Source organism: Chenopodium album, chromosome 5 (assembly GCF_948465745.1).
Source record: "Chenopodium album chromosome 5, dcCheAlbu1.1, whole genome shotgun sequence".
Taxonomy (NCBI): Eukaryota; Viridiplantae; Streptophyta; class Magnoliopsida; order Caryophyllales; family Amaranthaceae; genus Chenopodium; species Chenopodium album.
The window spans coordinates 69,664,547-69,683,594 of NC_137838.1; the positions used below are offsets into that span (position 1 = coordinate 69,664,547).

Below are 19,048 nucleotides of genomic sequence, written 5' to 3' on the forward strand. Positions count from 1 at the left end.
TAATAATGGTCATAATTTCACATCAATATGCAACCGTTACAAAATTTTGTGAATTATTTGATAAAATTAAAAAATTAATTCGACTGTAACAATTACAAAAAGATGCAATTAAATAGTAAGAGCTCTTGAAAATGACAAATTAACTCAATATCAATTTTCATCCCAAACGTAAATAAACATCCTTTTAACATTTACGGAGTCATATTCTATATAGTATAATCACCCCCTACTTTTATAGATGTAATAATATGGTACAAATTGATAAGTAATACTATGAAATGTGTGCTGATACCCTCTGGTGTAGTTGGTTATATGTCCTTACTAGTCACAATTGAGCCAAGTTTAATTCCTGACTATACCATGTTTTTGATTTTTTGATTTATTTATAATTTAAAATACTTATTTAAATATGCTAATAATATTCAACACAAATTCACTCTTGATTACCTACAAAACATTTTATTTTCCTACATTCCATAATTAGTACTTTTATATATCAACGTTATGTCACTACACGTAATTTAAACATATCGGGGTGTAAGTTGTGTAAGTCCGAAAATCTGAGAACCCCACCACAATATCAAAATCTTTTTTACACATCTAAGAGCATCATATTCAATTAAAAATTATTTTCCACGTTAAAATATCATCAAAAGAGTATTAACAGGATCAGAAGTATAAATTCGATTACTGATTCAAAAACAACACATCACTTAGAAAATCGACCCAGAAACAATGGATGGATGTGGGGATTGACATTCGATTGTTGAGTAGTATTCTGAGAATTCATGCCAGCATGTCTAGGAACGCCGCTGCCAAAACTACTGAGGTTCATATGTGTTCCAGGCTGTTGAAATAGTTGTCCACTTGGGCCTTGATTTAGCCCACCGTATGGGTTGTACTGGTAAAACCCTCGAGGGTCAACAGAACCATACTGAACTTGAGCACCGTTAACAGAGCTCATATTACCATTATGCTGCTGCGGATTTACTCCATACATCTAGTTTGTATAAAAAAATATAACATTGTGAAAAGGATCATCATCCTCACCTTCATCATCAGGTTCCTACAACATAGGCATTTTTTGAAAAAATAAGTTCTAAATGATACCAGTAATTGAAAAAAAATACTAAGTACGTGTATTTCAAACCATCTGACTCACAAACAACAAAACAATTGTACCTGGCTGTTCTTCTTCTTCCTTTTCTTACTCCCTTTCTCTGAAGGGTGTTTGTTCCTCGAAGTCTGTGCCCTTCCTGAACCTCTTTTGACTACTGGATCCTTGATGTTCCTTTCTTCGGGGGGTTTTGCATTCCGTTGAAGATTTTGTTGGTTTTGCTCCTTCGGCCTAAGCCTGCGCCGGCCAAACACCCTGTTCATTGAAGGGTCTGACCAGTCTTGTCCACCAATCATGGATCGAATACCAATTACAGCTTCAAGAGTAGCACGAATTTTGTTTGTTGCTTCCTTATACAATTGGAGTGTCTCCTCGCTGTGCATGGCCAACGATGACAAGTATTGATGTCTGACATTTATTTCGTTCTGCTTTTTCAGCTTAATAGAATCATTAGGGTCGTAGTATGACACACTAATGCCTTCATAACTCCGTACTACACTCTTCCTCCAACGATCCAGAATGTATTTCGAAGGAATAAAATCAATGTCTTCTTTCTCAATGGCACTGATAATATGTCTGCAAAGTATTCCACAAAACTCAAATAGTTTGCATGAGCATAAAAATTCACCTTTATCTTTGTCCACAGAAACCTTAAACAGTTTTCGCCGTGATTTCCACACGGGAATAGGAATCTTCTCTTCTGCCTCATACAGAACTTTACTCCCATCATTTCCTGTCCTCAACACATTTGTGTGCCTTAGACCTATCACCTCATCCCTTACCTCCATAAATTTTTTATTGGTGTACGCCTTGCTAAATACGCACTCCACAAGAATTGTGTTATCATAATGATAAGGTTTACTGTGTGATTGGAAATTCAAATCCTTCTCATCTTCAACTTTCTTTTTATTGCTTTGTTCAAATTGATTCATGAATTGCAACAACCCAGTGTTCAAACTAACGTATCCTTTAATGCATCGGTTTTGTCCTTCACTCCGTTGGGTGGATGACATCCCCGCCCAAAAACTGCCTCTCCAAAAACCTGGGGCCCAATGTTCCCTATTCTCGAACGTGTCGTTGATCCAATCGTTATTTTGCAACCGATATTTTGTCACCATATGTTTCCAAGAATCCTCAAATTCTTCTATACACAGCGAATCATGCACGACAACTTTCAAATCAGCTTGTATCTCGGTAAATTTCTTTAATTTTCCTAGGTTCCTGTGAGCATTCTGCAGAATGTGCCATATACAAAGCCGGTGTGGCACATCACGAAATACCTTCTTAACCGCCTTACCGATAGCTTTACACTGGTCGGTGATGATGCCTTTTGGCGGCTTCCCCATACACTGCAGCCATTGATTAAAAACCCACTCAAATGTTTCTGAATTTTCATTAGAAACTAAGGCTGCACCTAAAATGATGGACGACCCATGATGATTGCAGCCAACAAAAGGAGCAAATGGCATTTGGTACCTGAACAAGGTAATAGATTTTTATTCATTAACTTACAAAATAATTCAAAATGATGCTTTCAATTATAAACATATCCTATACATTATTAATCTAATCCTTTAAATAATGTATACACACAAATCCTGAAAGTACGGTTGTCTTAATTTATAAACAAGATTTTTTAATTAATAACCAGATTATGTAAATTATAAAACGACTTTGACGGTACCTGAACAAGGTAATATGTTTTAATTCTATACTTTACAAATTAATTAAACATGATGCTTTTAATTAAAAACAGATTCAATAAAATATTAACTTAATGCTTTCAATAATTTATAAACAAGATCAGATGTTTTAATTAATAACCAGATTATGTAAATTATAAAACGACTCTTTAAATAGTTTGACTGTTTAATCTTAACAATTGTATTAACCAATTTAAATCATACAAAAAACGAAACAAATCTAGTGGAGGCAGCTCTTACTTGTTTGTCAAAAATGTGGTATCAAACGAAACAATGTCTCCAAAGTCTTTGTACTTCGCACGCGCCCTTGCATCAACCCAGAAAACATTTAAAAGTTTGCCATCTCCATCTGTTTGGATTGCACTATAAAATTCTGAATTTGCTTCTGCCATTTTTTGAAAATGTTCTTGTACAGCGTCAGCATCCCCACCAAATAAGACACGTCGCCGAACAATGTTTACTGCATTCCTCAAATCGCTCTTGTTAAAAGTTACATTCTGTTGTCCTCCTCTTGCAATAACAATAGAGTTTGAAGCTTTTGGTCATTGAAATTCCAGCTGAGTCGTTTAAAACCATGTTCTCATGAGCACCATCATCAATGCCCCGATAGTTCACCATAAGCCGGCTATCATTTGGAAATAGGTCATGATTATGGGACAGCTCACAATTCTTAATATACATCCTACCATCAACTAACAAACGTGCCTCAACAAAAACCTTACACCCTGGAGGAGGTCCTGATATCTTCCTTCCAGTTTTCTTTTTCCTCCTATCTTTCGTACCCATCTTGCACAACAGTCTAATACGAGACATCATGTAGTCTTTAGGCTCCTTATCCCCAACACCTCGATGATATACTCCTTTTTCACGAAACTCGTCCATTATTATACATGTTCGAACAAAAAATTCAAACCCTTTCTCAAAAGCATACATATGGCAAAACCTTGTAAATTCTTCACCGCTTGCAAAATTCATACCCACAGCTGGAGTACGACTTTGTTGTTCTTCACCGTTTGAACGATTTCGAAAATCATGTCCATTTCTAATGTTGTTAACCACATCAGCAACCTCTTCATTGTCAATGATATTAAACTCATCATCTTCATTCTCAGAATCATGTCCATTTCTATGGTCATTAACCTCCACATCAGCCTCTTCATTGCCAGTGTTATTAATCTCAACATCATCATTCTGAGAATCATGTCCATTAATATTACTATTAGCCTCCACATCTACCTCTTCAGTACCAATGCTATTAATCTCAACATCTTCATTAAGATCGAATGGCAGTTCCCCAATATTATCAGTCACATCGTTTGATTCTACATCTCCGATAGAACTAACCACGTCGTTTATCACTACATTCAAATCAATGTTCAAACGAGAGGCCCCGTTTTCACTTTCCATTACACTGCCACACTGTCAAACACACAACAATATTATTTTATATGCTACAAAATATAAAAAGATACTGCATAATAATATTTTGTTTTTATATTGACTATATGACCCAATGTATAACAAAAAGATCCTATAAATAAATAAATTATTATTAACAGCATACACACCTCGATTTTATTTAAAAATTGATTCCATTACAATTATACCCAGCAACACTCCTTCAATTATATTCAACCCTCACAAGCAACAATTATAAAAACAAACAAAACCAAACACAACATAGATATCAATGTATTACTCGAAACGACTTACCCTTTCAATTAAATCTTTACATAAAACTAATTTTTACCCAAAAATCATTTACTCCGAAATCATACAATATAAACCCTAATTTATCATAAAAATCAAATTAGGAATTTTAAGCGAATTAATCCAACAACTAACAAGATTACCTGCAAATACTTGTAATTGATTGACGAAATTGATACGAAAACTTGAGTAATTTCTTCACAATTCGTTCCCTTAATCAAATTGGTTGTGTTCTTCGCCAACGAATTTTGGGGGAAAAGATGAATTGATGGGGCAACAGAAGGGAATTTTCTTTGCTTAATTGGAAAATTAATGATGTATTACCCATTAATCAAGACATTATTTGTTGCCGCCCACACAAAAGTTTGTCGCCCACCTTCATCAGTTTGGCGCCCAGCATGAAATCTGTACCGCCCAACTTTCCCTCTCTTTTTTTTCCCTTTCCTTCTTTTTTTTTTTGTTTCCATAAATACATTGCTGAGTTGGCGTTTTTTTTTATTGGTGGTGTACAAAATGAATCTTGTACACTTAGTGTACCCCTAGCCTTTTACCAAAATATAATCACTCAAAGGCAGCAGCATAAAGAGATAATTCTAGAAGTTGACTCCACATTCCTCCCTCTTACAATATAAGCTGACCTGGCACCTTTCCTGCGCCCACTAATAAAAACGGTTACAGCAAGTAGATTTCCTTCCGTTTTCTCTCTCTTCTGCAATAACAAACTCTCACACTCCCATTTTCTCTCTCCTCTTTCTCTCTCCTCTTTTCAACAACTTCAACCTCAACCGCCATTGTTACTCAAGCTTTTGAGCTATTCTTCGTCATTCACTCCATTTCTACTACTACTTCAATTTCCGAGTACTTCGCTTAATTTCAACCATTCTTTGGTAGAATTTCACTTGTTCGTTCTCAATCGAATTCATAGCTTTCTTCTTCTTCGGTATGAACTTCAATTTTATTTTTATTCTTTAAATTTCTTGTGATATTCGATTGTTAATGGCGTTCTTTTGCGTATTTTGATTTATTTATGTCTATTTTTTTCTCCAATGTAATTATTGACATTTCGAACTCTGTTTTCTCCGTAAAATTGGTTCAGCGTATATTCGAATTCATCTTCATTTATAGATTTATGATTAAAATCGTGTTATTATTATGTTTTTTTTTTCTTATTTTGATGTATTCGAGTACAATTCATCCTTTGGTTTTCTGCTTACTTGATTCTTGAATACTAGAACTCTGTTTTTTTGGAAGATTTTTTTGATAATTATTTTCTTGATTAACAGCTACAATATTTACTGTATTTCTTTGATTTCTAGTGAAAAATTGAAGATGGCATTGTTTCTGCGCTTTTTGAGTCTTTGTTTACTCGTGTTCGTTTCGGCGATACTCTCTTCCGAAGCTGCTACTGATCCAGACGATGGTAATTGCTCAGTCTCTCTGCAAATTATTCAAACAATTTATCTTGTTATTTCTGTATTTCGTCTTCCTACTTCAGTTGCTAGTATAATAAGAACTTAGGAATTTGAGCATCTTTCGTGAAGAACTGAAGAAATAGGTATGATCCGAGTAAAAGAATAGTCCTGTGTTTGTAAGTTATTGATGTTTGTTAATATAATTTCATGAATATATTGTGATTTACTACTATTTGCAGCGTCATTTCGGTCTTGAATAGATTATGAGTTGAGTGTAATTTCTTTGAAAATTGGTCTAAAGTACATTTGGAGTATGAAATTTTGGAAGTATTAGCTCTTTGTAAACGAAGTATAAGGCGGTTATACTTGGTGTTTCTATGTACTAGTGTTGATAGCGGACTTGTATTTCATTTCTAAAGTGAATTTACTAGCTCCTATAATTTATGTATTTGCGATATTAATCTTCTATGATCGACTGAAGATTACTGCATATTAGAGAGTGGTGTGGGTTTTATGGTTCCAAAGGTCTTGTTGCTTCATAATTCTAAATATTATGTGAATTGTCCAAGTTTTATGTTGAAGACAAACTTCTGTGAGCGAGTAACAAATGACCAATGTATTTTGCAATTGTGATTTTAGTTCCTTGTAATATGGCTTGGAAAGATTATCAAGGTTTCAATGAGAGGGGATTATAATCGGATAATATGAATGGAGAATGTTATTCAAATACATACTGTAATGCTGATACAATATTTGGGTTACTAGATAACTTTCTGTGATTATAAAAAGTTGAACTAAAATTTGTTTGAATTGAATGTGAACGTTTTTATTAAATGCAGCTTTAGCACTGCATGACTTGTACAATGCCCTAAAAAAGCCAAAGCAGCTTAAGGGTTGGACGGCAGAAGGTGGAGATCCCTGTGAACAATCTTGGACTGGAATCGAATGCTCTGGCTCATCGATCATACATATGTACAACCACTCAGTTCCCTCTACATTTCTCTTTGATGCAAATTTGTTAACTGTGTACTAATGCTAACTCGTCCTGTTTGTTCTCTGCGATGAAGCAAACTGCGTGGACTGGAGCTTGAGGGATACCTTGGTGGCCTGCTTTTCAATCTCCACAGCTTAAAACACTTGTAATGGGCCTCTACTTGTTAATGAGCTTGTTGTATTACTATTTACTAGTGTATAGTCTTTTCTGACTTCTCCTTTGCAACACTAGGGATATTAGCTCAAATCGAGTAGGAGGAATGATCCCAGATGGCCTTCCACCTAATGTCACCTACTTGTAAGGCCTTTCTGACTGTCTTTTTTTAATGATTTATATGAGTTATAGTTATTGAATGCCCATGAGCCTACAATTCCTTCTATTATGTCATTCAGGAATTTGTCAGAAAACAAATTTTTGCTGAGCATTCCACAGACCCTTTCTTTCTTGAGAAACTTACGACATCTGTGAGTAGCTTTGCTTAATTCTAACTTGAAGGTCTATTCTGTCAGTTTGTATTACGCTGGTCTGATAATAAAGTAACATACATTCATTCTTTGATAGGAATCTCAGTCACAACATTTTATCTGGACCCATTGGAAGTGTGTTCAAAGGTCTTGACAACTTGAAGGAAATGTAAGTTGCCTTAACACTATATATTCATCCTAGCCTAAGTTGCTGGTTTCAATTAATATAGGATCATATATGCACATAATCTAACAGCACCAATTGTTAAAATCCTGCATGCACATAATCTGACAGTACAGGCATCAAATAACATTTCTTGTGTGCATATTATTGTTTCTCCATCTTATTTTGCATATTCTGATCATTGACATCTTTATACTTTTCTTCATTTGGTATAATCATGTGGTTCAATCACTAGGAATCTGCTAATGCCGATACTGTTCATTTGCTATCCTTATTGTTTAATATTAATCTACTGCTACAGGGATCTATCATACAACAAGTTCAGTGGAGATCTACCGAGCTCATTTGCATCTCTGACAAATCTTACCAAACTGTAAGTTCGCACTAATTCTGTAGAGATGATAACCAGACCGGTCATGTTTAAGATCTATCTGTCAATGCCTCTTCAGTGTTAAAATCATCTTAGTTAATTGAAGATATGAATATCATGCAGGTATCTGCAAAACAATGAACTCACTGGTTCAGTGGTATACCTGGCTGACCTATCATTGATTGAATTGTAAGTCAAATTTTATATATGCAATATGACTTATTTGTGATTTTCTTCAGTAACATTCACATATTATTGGCTACGATGTATTTCCAGGAACATTCAGGATAATCATTTCAGTGGCATCATCCCACAGCATTTTCAAACCATTACAAATCTATGGTAAGAGCCTAAGAGGAGTTCCTAATTAGTTATTACTATATCAAATTTCACACTTAATATCACTTCATCATTTTTTATAGGATTGGAGGAAATAATTTCAGTCGAGTTGCCTCTTACTCTCCATGGAATTTTCCTTACGATAAGGTCCCCAGTGAGCAGAATATTTCTAGTCCGCCAATAGCTGAGTCAAGCGCCATAGAAAAGAATCCTTCTAGGGGAACACAACAGCAGCACAAGAGAAAGGGGAAGGCCTTAGGAATAATAGCTTTAGGAGTTGGAGGAGCAGCCTTCATTTTGACTCTTCTGGGAGTTGCTATTGTTGTCCACATTAAGCGAAATCATACTGCTGAGCCTGAAAGCTTGAACAGCAGTCGTAGGTCAATGTGCTCCTTTCCAGTTAGTTCAAATGGAGGTAATGATATTATTTATTATAGAGAATTCTATTCCTTTCATAATTTCTTTCCTTAATTCTTTTCACACTGATTTTGCATTTTGCTCCGGCATAGCATCTACTGTAGGTTTGGTGGAAGCACTGATTTTGGTGTTTATATGTTTCTAACTTCAGAACTTTAATTCTTGATACTTTTTTTTGCTCGTAAGCAGATCATTCTTCTGGGAGATATGAAGATGTCCCACAAAATTTGTCATTCACCACTCCACCTGTGGCCTTACCCAGACATACATCTGCTGTTCGTGTGTCCACCAAGGGCAAAGTGCCCCCAAATGCAAAACTTTACACAGTATCTGAGCTCCAGTTGGCTACAAATAACTTCAATGAAGAAAACTTTCTTGGAGAAGGATCGCTAGGTTCAGTTTACAAAGCAAAGTTCCCTGACACCAAGGTATATTTTTGAGTGCTAATTTAATCTTTTCAAATTAAGTTCAGTCTGATGATAAGCTGATTCAAAATATCCATGCTCTTGGTTTTCAGATTTTTGTTGTGAAAAACATAAACTTGGTATCTCTGTCTTTCCATGAAGAAGAACAATTTTTGGATGTTGTTCGTAGCATATCTCGTTTGCAGCATCCAAATATTGTATGTCTTACTGGCTACTGTGTGGAGAACGGACATCACCTTCTTGTATATGAATATGTCAGAGATTTGACTCTTGATAAAGCTCTTCATTGTAAATTCTTTTTGCCACTTACCTGGGACCTCCGTATTCAGATAGCAGTTGGTGTGGCAGAAGCCCTGAAGTAAGCTTCTTAGTAGTTCCTTTAAAAAATACAAAGATCACTCTCACCTGTGCTGCTATGTTATCTGCTCTCTTATCTCACTGGGATTTTTTTATTCAATGTCAGTTATATGCATTCCTTGTTACCCCCAATTGCACACTGCAATCTGAAAGCCGCCAACATTTTGCTTGATGATGTGCTTAAGCCTCAAGTAGCTGACAGTGGACTTTCTATATTGAGGCCTCTCACCAGCAACAGTGTCAAAGTCAAGGTAAATACAATATTTTTGCATAGAGATGAGTGCTAATGACATTGCAAGAGTATACACTGCATTGACCTCCCAGTTTTGCTCACATCTTGTATTTCAATGCTTGCAATTCTCTAGTTCCCAACATGTGGTTCCGTAAATATTATGGTCATTAATTATCACTGTCTTTTACAACTGCGATAAACAGGCTGCTGAGATGGCTATCAATGATAGTGGCTACATTCCACAAGAATATGGGCAAACAGGAATAGAGAGCATAAAGACTGATGTATATGCCTTTGGTGTCTTGCTTCTGGAACTTTTGACCGGAAGAAGGCCATTTGACAGGTTCTGTAACTGCTTTGATAAATTTATATCACACTGATGGATATGTTCTGCATCTGCTAACAAAATTTATCATTCTTGTTACAACGCGTTTCAGCTCTAGAGCAACAGAAGAGCAATGTTTGGTAAAATGGGCTTCACATAGACTTCATGATTATGGATCTCTTGAAGACATGGTTGATCCAATCCTAAGAAGATCAATCTCTGCAAAGACTCTCTCGAGATGTGCTGACATCATATCTTTATGTGTTCAGGTAAATACTTATCCATAAAAATATTATTTTGCATTTTGAAAAAGGCCCCTTCGAAAGTTGGAATAGTTTTCTTATTTTCCCACATGATAGGAAATCAACTAGCAATTCTTGCAACTTCTCCCATGTTTGAAAAACCAAAACCTGTATACATCCAAAATGATTTCACTGTAGTTGTTCATACAAAATTCTACATGCTCATCATCCGTAATTCTTATGACCACCCAAGTACTATGTGGACCAACACATGCCTCTGTTCCCTAATTGCTTTCTTTGCATCTGTAACAGCCTGAAAAAGAATTCCGGCCACGAATGTCAGAAATTGTTGAAGCTCTAATGAGAATCTTGCCAAAGCCTGGGGCAGATGTTGTAGAAGGTGATGCCTTTGAGAGATCTTTCCGGTCAACTAAAACTCGTTTTTCTGAACTCTCCTGAGAAGCTTCATGCCTGTATGAATTGGTCAGACCAGAAAATACATTTTTGCAGCAATGCCAGCAACTGCCACTCAACTTAGAGATAGGAATATAGGATGTGCAAAGCTATTATCGTTAACAGTTGGAGTCTTATTGTATGGCTCAATGCCTAATAAGGCGCGGTTACACTGTAATACTGTGAATCCAATGCAAGCTAGCATTGGTGAGTTAGGCTATAACTGAAAAAAAAAAAAAAATAGGCACAGAGTAAACAATAGCTCATAGTTTTAACAGTTTCTTATTCATAGGTTCAGTTTATTTTTGTTCAAGGTTTGTTCTCAGCAATGTTTGATTTCAAATTCAGATTATGTCGAATACATTCAGCTAAACAAAATTCTTATAGGGAAAACGATTTTTTTTTTTTTTTTTTTTTTTTTTTTATTTTTTTTTTTTTTTTTTGAAAAAAAGGCATTCATCAGATATACTGCTTCATGTTATATACCCTCTTACATAAATGAACATGGTCGGGCCCTTAAAAGCAACAAGTGATAAACATGCAAAATTAAACCAGATGGGAAATTGAGAAATTGATCCTTAATTGAAGCTTAATTTGTTAAGAATATATACCAAAACAGAGTTATACAACATTAGAAACTTCAAACTTTCTAAACTATATTCAACGTCCTTATTGAAAACATAACAAAGTGTAGGAATGCCTTCCTATTATTAGTACATGCTAACACTGGTAGAAAAGCTTGTGAGAACAGCTAAAAAGATCACACAGATACACCACTATTTAACAATGTATTAATTTCTCCAATTATCTTGACAGGTCTTCCGTTGAACATGGATGAAAGAGTGGTTTCACATAGTTTCTTCAGCTCCCTTGTTTTGTTGATTGCTACTTCCTGCAAACAAAGAGCACTCATTAATTCTTCTGCTCATCGGATTCAGATCAAATTACAGCAGGTCAAATAAGAAATATGAATATATGAATGCACACACTAAATAACAGTCTGAATGCAGGCAACAAAATAGCATAAAGTCTGAAAGCAAAAAGAATATAAAGACAATCACATTTAGAGGTGCATTTTTGAAGTACAATAACACCAAAACATTTTCATATATTCATCCCCAACTCTTCCACTGGATTTAATATTTAGCACTACAGTACCAAAGTAAATGATGGAGAGGCAGAACCACAATAACAGCTCAAATCCCATCAAATGCATCAATAGTTGACAATCTTTGAATAAAAGATAGTAAAATCTCATCACCAGACTATTAGTAAATAAACAAGTGAAAAAAAAAAAAAAAAAAACAACAACAAACAAACCAAACCAAACCAAACCACACACACAATACCGCTCTTTGCTGTCTCTTTTCAGTTGCATTGAGCATTTAGGCTCCTATATCTCACAAACTGAGATTTAAGTGTGGAAAGTGTCTTCCTCCATGACATGTATTAAGCCGAGGCCAACTATAATAATATGGTTTTGCAACTTTTGCTATCTTCTTTTTCTAATAATACGGACCCCAGATTACATTTGAAAAATCTTGTTCACAAGGCACGCCCACACACACACACCCACACATACATAAATTATACTTAGCCTCTTTATCTTTCATGAACATTGCACCCTCCTCAAGGATAACTCTTCACTAACCCAAACTATAAGTTTTCAGGCAAGAAGATGTAGGGATTACAAGAACCATTTAAAATCTTAATTAAGGTCCTATTATGTTCACTTAATTTCCACTTATTACAAAAAAAATTATTTAGATAAAAATTATAAGTTCATATAGGTTTAAGAAATATAAGTTCATATTATTAATAAGGATTACATTAAATTATAACTAAAAAAGTTCCAACAAGCACAGATAATTTCACGTTAGCTCAAATAACTTCAGAAAAGTCCAGATAAGTAGATTGCACCCTAAGTGTCAATTTTATTGGATAACCTAAATTACATGTACAATTATACACTATGAAGGTGTGTAGTCATTTCTCGCCTCACCCCAACAGCCAAACAAGACAATTAGTGTTAGCACCTCAACATCGTTAAATTATTAAACTTGAAAATTCAATTTCTTAAAAGAAGACTGTATTGGCTTCTATGGTTTCTTTAAAAAAAACATCATCATTAAAATTTTGTAGATTATTGTCCTGCTACAAATCCATAAATTCCAGTAAAGCAAATTCTTCCCAAATCAATTAAAGCATGGCAGAAGAAACAGAGCACACAATACTCACTTGCTTTGGCCAAGATGAAGCCATTGAATTCTGCAACTCCATACGTTTTGCAGACAAGTCTTTTAAACCGTCTTTCAGCTTTACTTCATGATGCTTTTTTTCTTCCAAGTTTTGCACAAGTCTGTCTAAGAATCTGTAGCAAATGATAATAGTTAGTGGCTCCAAATACATCACAAAATTAATGATGTTTTGAAAGCATAAAATTCTGTCAATGATCTGATGAATTATTATAGCAAAATGCAGAAAGCTTATGTGAAAAATAGCAATAAGATGATTACAATGACATGCATAACGGAAATCTCAGGACAAATTCTTAGTATTGGTAGGGGGGAGAAAATGCTAATATAGTCTCATATAGTCATATATGTAAGCACCTTCTTGAATTTAGTATCATGATCAAGTCTCTTGTTTTTTTGTTCGTTAGTAAAGATATGGCCATCGAAATGTCAGAAAGCATTTTCTGAATGTTATCAGTAGAATACTGTTGCAAGACAAATGGAGCAACTGCCTGAACTTGATGTTGCAAGGACAAAGTCTCTTCATTTTTCAACTCCATCAGCCGCTGGTTTAAAAATGCCTTGATCTGTGAAAAGGTACAATCGGAACAATAAGAAACACTGCAGATCAATTCTATTTCATCCATCCCTTTACATTTACCAGATTGAGAGATAAAAGGCAAAATTAACGAGTGAAACAAGGTGCTAGTAACATATAGCAGAAACATATAAATACCTCAAAGAGATCATCAAGAATTTTATTTCTGTATTCCGTCTCCAAAAGTGGACTTCTGTCACCTGAGACTTGAGCGTCAGCTAAAGTATTCAGAGCAGATGTCTGAGCTTCCTTTGCAATATGTGTATCAGAATCTTCTGTTGCTTCCAATTGAGAATTGTCAACACTATAATCCCAAGATATTTCTGAAACCTCAACATCAATGGATCCTCCGCCACTTGGAGCAGCCTGGCCAAACTTTTCAGACTCAATTGCAGAAGAATCTTGCAAAAAATCTTCAGCATTTATAATTTCATAAGGACCCAACCCATTAGCAGCATCATCCGTCTCTTCAACTGCGCCAATATCCCAGTCAATCTGAGAGCTATCTAATGTAATATCCCAATCAATGCCATCTGCCCCAGTGCTCATGGTTCCACAAGTATCAGAATGTTCATTAAGGTTGGACACAGCATTTGTGGATTCAACCAAATCAGATCCCACAGAGACACTAAGTGTAGGTGGGTTTTCAATGATATTCCTTAAATTTTGAACCACAATGCCAGATGTACACTGTATCAAATACATGAACCTATATTAGCAACAGGCAAAATTGTCATTGTAAAGCAGCTTTCACCAGACAATGACAAGCAAAAAATTGGAAAGATAAAAAGTAAAGATCAGCTTACATCCTTATTTGTATGAAGCTCTGTAACAATACTGGAGTAGTATTCAATAGCTTGTGCAACAGAATCACCACTTACGACTTCCATAATATCACTGAAGATAGTTGGAAGAGATTTTGTAGCACTCCCTAAGAGTTCCAGTCTAACATTATTCCCCTAAAAGCAAAAATTAAAATCAAACTGTTCAGAATCATTATGAAAACTCGCATCACAGGATTCAAGACAATGGGGCTTAGTAATATAGCCCAATTTATGAAACAAACACCTGCAATCCTAGTTCTTGACAAGCTTCAGCATACTTCGCTGCTGATGAAGCTGCACTTCTTTTTATATCAGCTTCCTTGCGATCAAGCTCTGCAAACTGTTGCTGTGTCTTCTGAACCTGCTTTTTTAAGTAAGGGCTTCAAATTGAGGGGGGAAAAATCAATCAATCAACAACATGATTGGCAACAAAAAAGTTTGCTCATAATGACAGAAGATCAGACTTTAGGCTTACATCTCATAATTAGCATTTTGGGCCATAGTTTGAGCAGCCTCACCAAGGAATACATGATCCTTCTCATATGCCTGGACAATTGCTTCCCATACACCCTGTCACCATAATCACAAAATGAAAAATTAGCACTATGATTTCAAGTAAAAAACATACAGCTAAGCATTGAGGAGAGAAACAAGAAGTCAAGAACTTACAGCAGCGCCTGAAAGCCGACCAAATATGTTCCGACTTTCTGGATTGGTCTGCAAGAGAATTTCATATATTTTTTTTGCTTCCAAATAATCAATTCCTAAAAAATAAATAAATAAATAAAATCATTAAACCAGCTGGACAAGTATAGCCACATAACTAAAAGAATAAAACCTATTATCTTTACTAAAATCAAGTTCAAAGCTATTAAATAAGTTAACAAACGTTATATGATATGTAAAGTGAGGCAGAGAACTTGAAACATCCATGTAATTAATGAATTATAGGAACTTTGATCCCAGACAATTTCAGATACTCCAACATATTCAAAAAATTTAAGATTTTATTAAGAAAATGTAAAAAGAATTTTTGGTGCTAAGTATAAAAATGTAAAATGAGCAAAACAAACAAATCATAGAAGTAACCAAAATAAAACTCCTCATCCTGGGCTTCATCACTTAAAAAACTCTATTTATAAATCCAAACACTTATGGTGTCAAAATTCAATCACTTTAAACAGCTAGAGACTCATTTAGGAGGACCTAAAACAGCTACCTGCTCTGCAATGGGATCAAAAATAATTTGAGAAACTTTCAGCCCCATAGAAAGCACTTGCTGTTTGATAATGCTGCAAATATTTTTATTTGTTCATATTTTCTAGTAGAACACTTGTGTATTAGTGCCTAGTAGTGGATTAGTTTGTTTTCTTAGTCAAGTGTCATGTTTATCTAGTTGAGTATTATTAGGAGTAGTGGGGTCATTACTCGCCACATTCCTAGTTTAGAGGTAGTAGTGGTTTGTTATTTGGAGTCTATTAAAGGAGTTTGTATGCTGATTTCATTTAATGCAATTTTCTTCAGTTTATTTACTTTATCCTAATTTACTTTTACATTGCAAAAGTATATTTTCCAACACTTGCTACTCCAGGGATGCATAAATACTTTTGTATCCTAGAATAATATTTTTACTTCTCACTTAGTAGTTAGATCTGTCTCAGGACAAAATAAATAATAATAAAAAAAAAAAGAACTTTTTTAACACAGCAAAAACTTTTTCATTGCCCTTTTATTCTATGTTCCAATAGTTTCTTAGTTCTTACTTCGTAAACTATACTTTTTGAATTAATTTAGCAGGAGATGAGTGAAAAGGTCTGTATACTTGAGTGTGAGTAATGGAAGTATGCCAGAAAGAGCCTAACTATTATTTGTACCAATTATCTTCTCAAAAAAAGAAAAAATTAATTCTGCAAACAATAATTCAAAATGAGATACACTCTACTTAGAGGCCAAGCATTCCTTTGCTAAAAGCTAAAAATCTATACAAGTATGATGAACGGCTGGACAAAAACAAACAAAACAGAACAAGAACTCGTTCAAATTTTTGTAACAAAAAAATTATATATAAACACATTAAGTATGGAATGGTAACTTATCAGATGCTCAAGTGCTTTCAGCTATAGCTTAGATTACCCAGACACACCTACTTGGCAAGACTTGCGGCACGAAAAGATAAACAACCACCTAGTTCTTATGATTAGACGAAAAAAAAAAAAAAAAAAAAAAATTAGTAAACCATATACCAAAAATTATATTCAACTTCCTCTTCCTCCACCCCCTCTTTCAGCTAAGGAGAAAGGTCAGCGACCTTTTTACTGGGAAATCAGCAAGCAATTAGTCAAATCTTTTTCACCATCTCACAAAGTCCCATCCAAATTTACAAGAAAAAATTTATCGTCCGCAATCCCAAATAAATTTACATTGAAGGTCCGTCATGTAACAAGCTCAAATGAACAACTAATGTGGCATTTTTTTTGTTCTGGTGGAAATGTAGCAACTACTCAACCCCATATAAGCATGGTGATTTTGATGTAGTTCTATAATACTTGAGCATAACTTTGTAGATTTTGAAAAAAAATTCTAACTAATCCAACAATGACTTGTCTAATAATTTGTACCAATTCCTCCAAAATAATGCTAATATAATTACAACATTTGCAATTAATCATGGAAGATTGCTCCTTCGAGAAAATTAAACCATAATTTTGCAAGTAATCAAATTCATATATCAATCAAACTAAAAAATTCTTAATCTTCAAAGTAAATTACTATTACAGAAACCAAAAAAATAAGTGGGGGCAATTACATTTTCATTGAGTATTTATGATTAAAACAAACATTTATATATTAAAAAAAAAAAAAATGATCAACAAACCTTCAGAATCGAGAGTATGGAAGTAAGGATCAACATCTTTAGGAAGAGACGCAAAGGCGGATGAAATTTTAGCTCTGATTGCACTCAATCGTTTTCTCCAATCCCCAGGAATTCTCTTCCGATCCACAAGCCATTCTTCAATTTCAACAAAATTCAAAAATTACAATCAAACAACAAAATCATAAGAAAAAAATTCATTGAAAGTTGAGAAGATGATTACGAAAAACCTAACCTCCGAGGCGAGAGAATGAGATGTCAATTGGAAGATTTTGAATGTCTTCTTGAGATTGCATTTTGGGGTTTTTGGGTTTTAGGGATTGATGAATTTTACAAGTATGTTTCAGTTTCTATCAATGCTAAGAATTGTAAGCAAAAGTCTAAGGAATTGAGTGAATTGAGTTATGCAAAAGACAACATGACAAGTAAATATTTTTTTTTTTTTTTTTTTTTTTTTTTTTTTTTTTTTGACACAATGACAAGTAAATTATAGCTAGGTAGTATAAGACAAAAGAGTAGTAAATTCTTTTTCCCTTTTAAATGGTACAAATATTGTAGGTCTTCCAAAGGGAGGTTAGTTATGTATGAGTAAATACATAACGAGGGGCATGGGGGTCATTTCACGTAAATGCATTTCTGAATTTAGAGTAGTGCCACTGGGTGATCAATTGTATCACTAGATGATTAAATGGTACCATTGAACATTTCAGTGGTACTATTTATGTATGTAGTGGTACTATATATTCATTCAGTGGTATTTACTACGTGTAGAAATAGTATCACTACGGTAGAAATAGTATCACTACATAGTCAATGATATTATCTAAGCTTTCAATGGTACATTTAAAAAGTGGTCCCACTTACCCATCTCTCTCCTCCTTTCTCTCACCCCCATTTGCTTTTTAATATTTTAGTATTTGTTATGCATTTGCAAATGCATAACTAACCTCCCTCCTTCCTTCAAACATTGTACCACTTTCATCTATAATGGTTGTAAATAGTACTATTAAAACGATACATGTATACCACTAGTACATTTAAAATACCACTTTAGCCAAAAAAAAAAACCTGTTAAATCAAAGAGGAATTGCATAAAATATTTTCTCTGTATTCACTTTCATTCATGATCACAATATACACACACATATATATATATATATCTAGGTTAACAACCCAAACTTTCCATAATATTCTACCATATCTTTCCACAAGATATGCTACCTACAATATATCACAATAATATCCTAGCGTATCTAGAATATCCCCAATACCCCCCCCCCTCAAGTGGGAGCATACGGATCATAGATGCCCAACTTGCGGAGTAAAAAATCAAACTTGACCTTCCCCAATGCCTTTGTGAAAATGTCGGCCAACTGAAGCGTCGTAGGCACATACGACGGTTTTATGAGACCTTCTGTAATGGCGTCCCTTACAAAATGACAATCAGCCTCAATGTGTTTCGTACGCTCATGGAACACCGGATTCTTGGCAATGTATAATGCCGACTGACTATCACAATAGAGATGCATGCCGCTCTCATGCCGCACACCTAAATCCCTCAGAATCCGCTTTAGCCACTTCAACTCACGAGTGCAAGCGGACATCGATCTGTACTCTGCTTCCGCAGAGCTCATAGCAACCGTGGGTTGTTTCTTGGTTTTCCACGACACGGGAGATAAACCAAGAAACACAAACCATCCTGTCAAAGAGCGCCGAGATAATGGACAACTCGCCCAATCTGAATCACACCACCCTTCCAACTGTAGAGCACTATCA

The 19,048-nt window shown here is 34.8% G+C and overlaps 3 protein-coding genes across 3 annotated transcripts; 1 reads left to right on the forward strand and 2 right to left on the reverse strand.

Annotated features, from left to right (window-relative positions):
- Positions 1 to 709: 709 nt before the first annotated feature.
- LOC145633076 (protein FAR1-RELATED SEQUENCE 5-like) lies at positions 710 to 3,212 on the reverse strand. Its single transcript, XM_081685370.1, has 3 exons — positions 3,061 to 3,212; positions 1,183 to 2,593; positions 710 to 1,000 (listed from the first exon to the last, which is right to left on the reverse strand). The coding sequence occupies exons 1-3, from the start codon at positions 3,210 to 3,212 to the stop codon at positions 710 to 712; spliced, it is 1,854 nt and encodes a 617-aa protein (XP_081541496.1).
- A 2,647-nt stretch (positions 3,213 to 5,859) lies between these two features.
- LOC145633077 (protein STRUBBELIG-RECEPTOR FAMILY 2-like) lies at positions 5,860 to 10,775 on the forward strand. The gene is made up of 16 exons (XM_081685371.1): positions 5,860 to 5,950; positions 6,782 to 6,914; positions 7,010 to 7,081; positions 7,168 to 7,233; positions 7,329 to 7,400; positions 7,498 to 7,569; positions 7,886 to 7,957; positions 8,078 to 8,143; positions 8,231 to 8,296; positions 8,377 to 8,708; positions 8,900 to 9,138; positions 9,228 to 9,493; positions 9,599 to 9,743; positions 9,928 to 10,067; positions 10,162 to 10,318; positions 10,604 to 10,775. Exons 1-16 carry the CDS (start codon positions 5,860 to 5,862, stop codon positions 10,748 to 10,750), a joined length of 2,136 nt encoding a protein of 711 aa, XP_081541497.1. The 3' UTR covers positions 10,751 to 10,775.
- Positions 10,776 to 11,326: 551 nt separating this feature from the next.
- LOC145630943 (CDK5RAP3 protein homolog) lies at positions 11,327 to 17,645 on the reverse strand. The gene is made up of 10 exons (XM_081683064.1): positions 17,508 to 17,645; positions 17,276 to 17,410; positions 15,070 to 15,164; positions 14,876 to 14,970; positions 14,645 to 14,780; positions 14,383 to 14,535; positions 13,715 to 14,266; positions 13,357 to 13,565; positions 12,983 to 13,115; positions 11,327 to 11,636 (listed from the first exon to the last, which is right to left on the reverse strand). Exons 1-10 carry the CDS (start codon positions 17,566 to 17,568, stop codon positions 11,505 to 11,507), a joined length of 1,701 nt encoding a protein of 566 aa, XP_081539190.1. The 5' UTR covers positions 17,569 to 17,645; the 3' UTR covers positions 11,327 to 11,504.
- Positions 17,646 to 19,048: the final 1,403 nt, after the last annotated feature.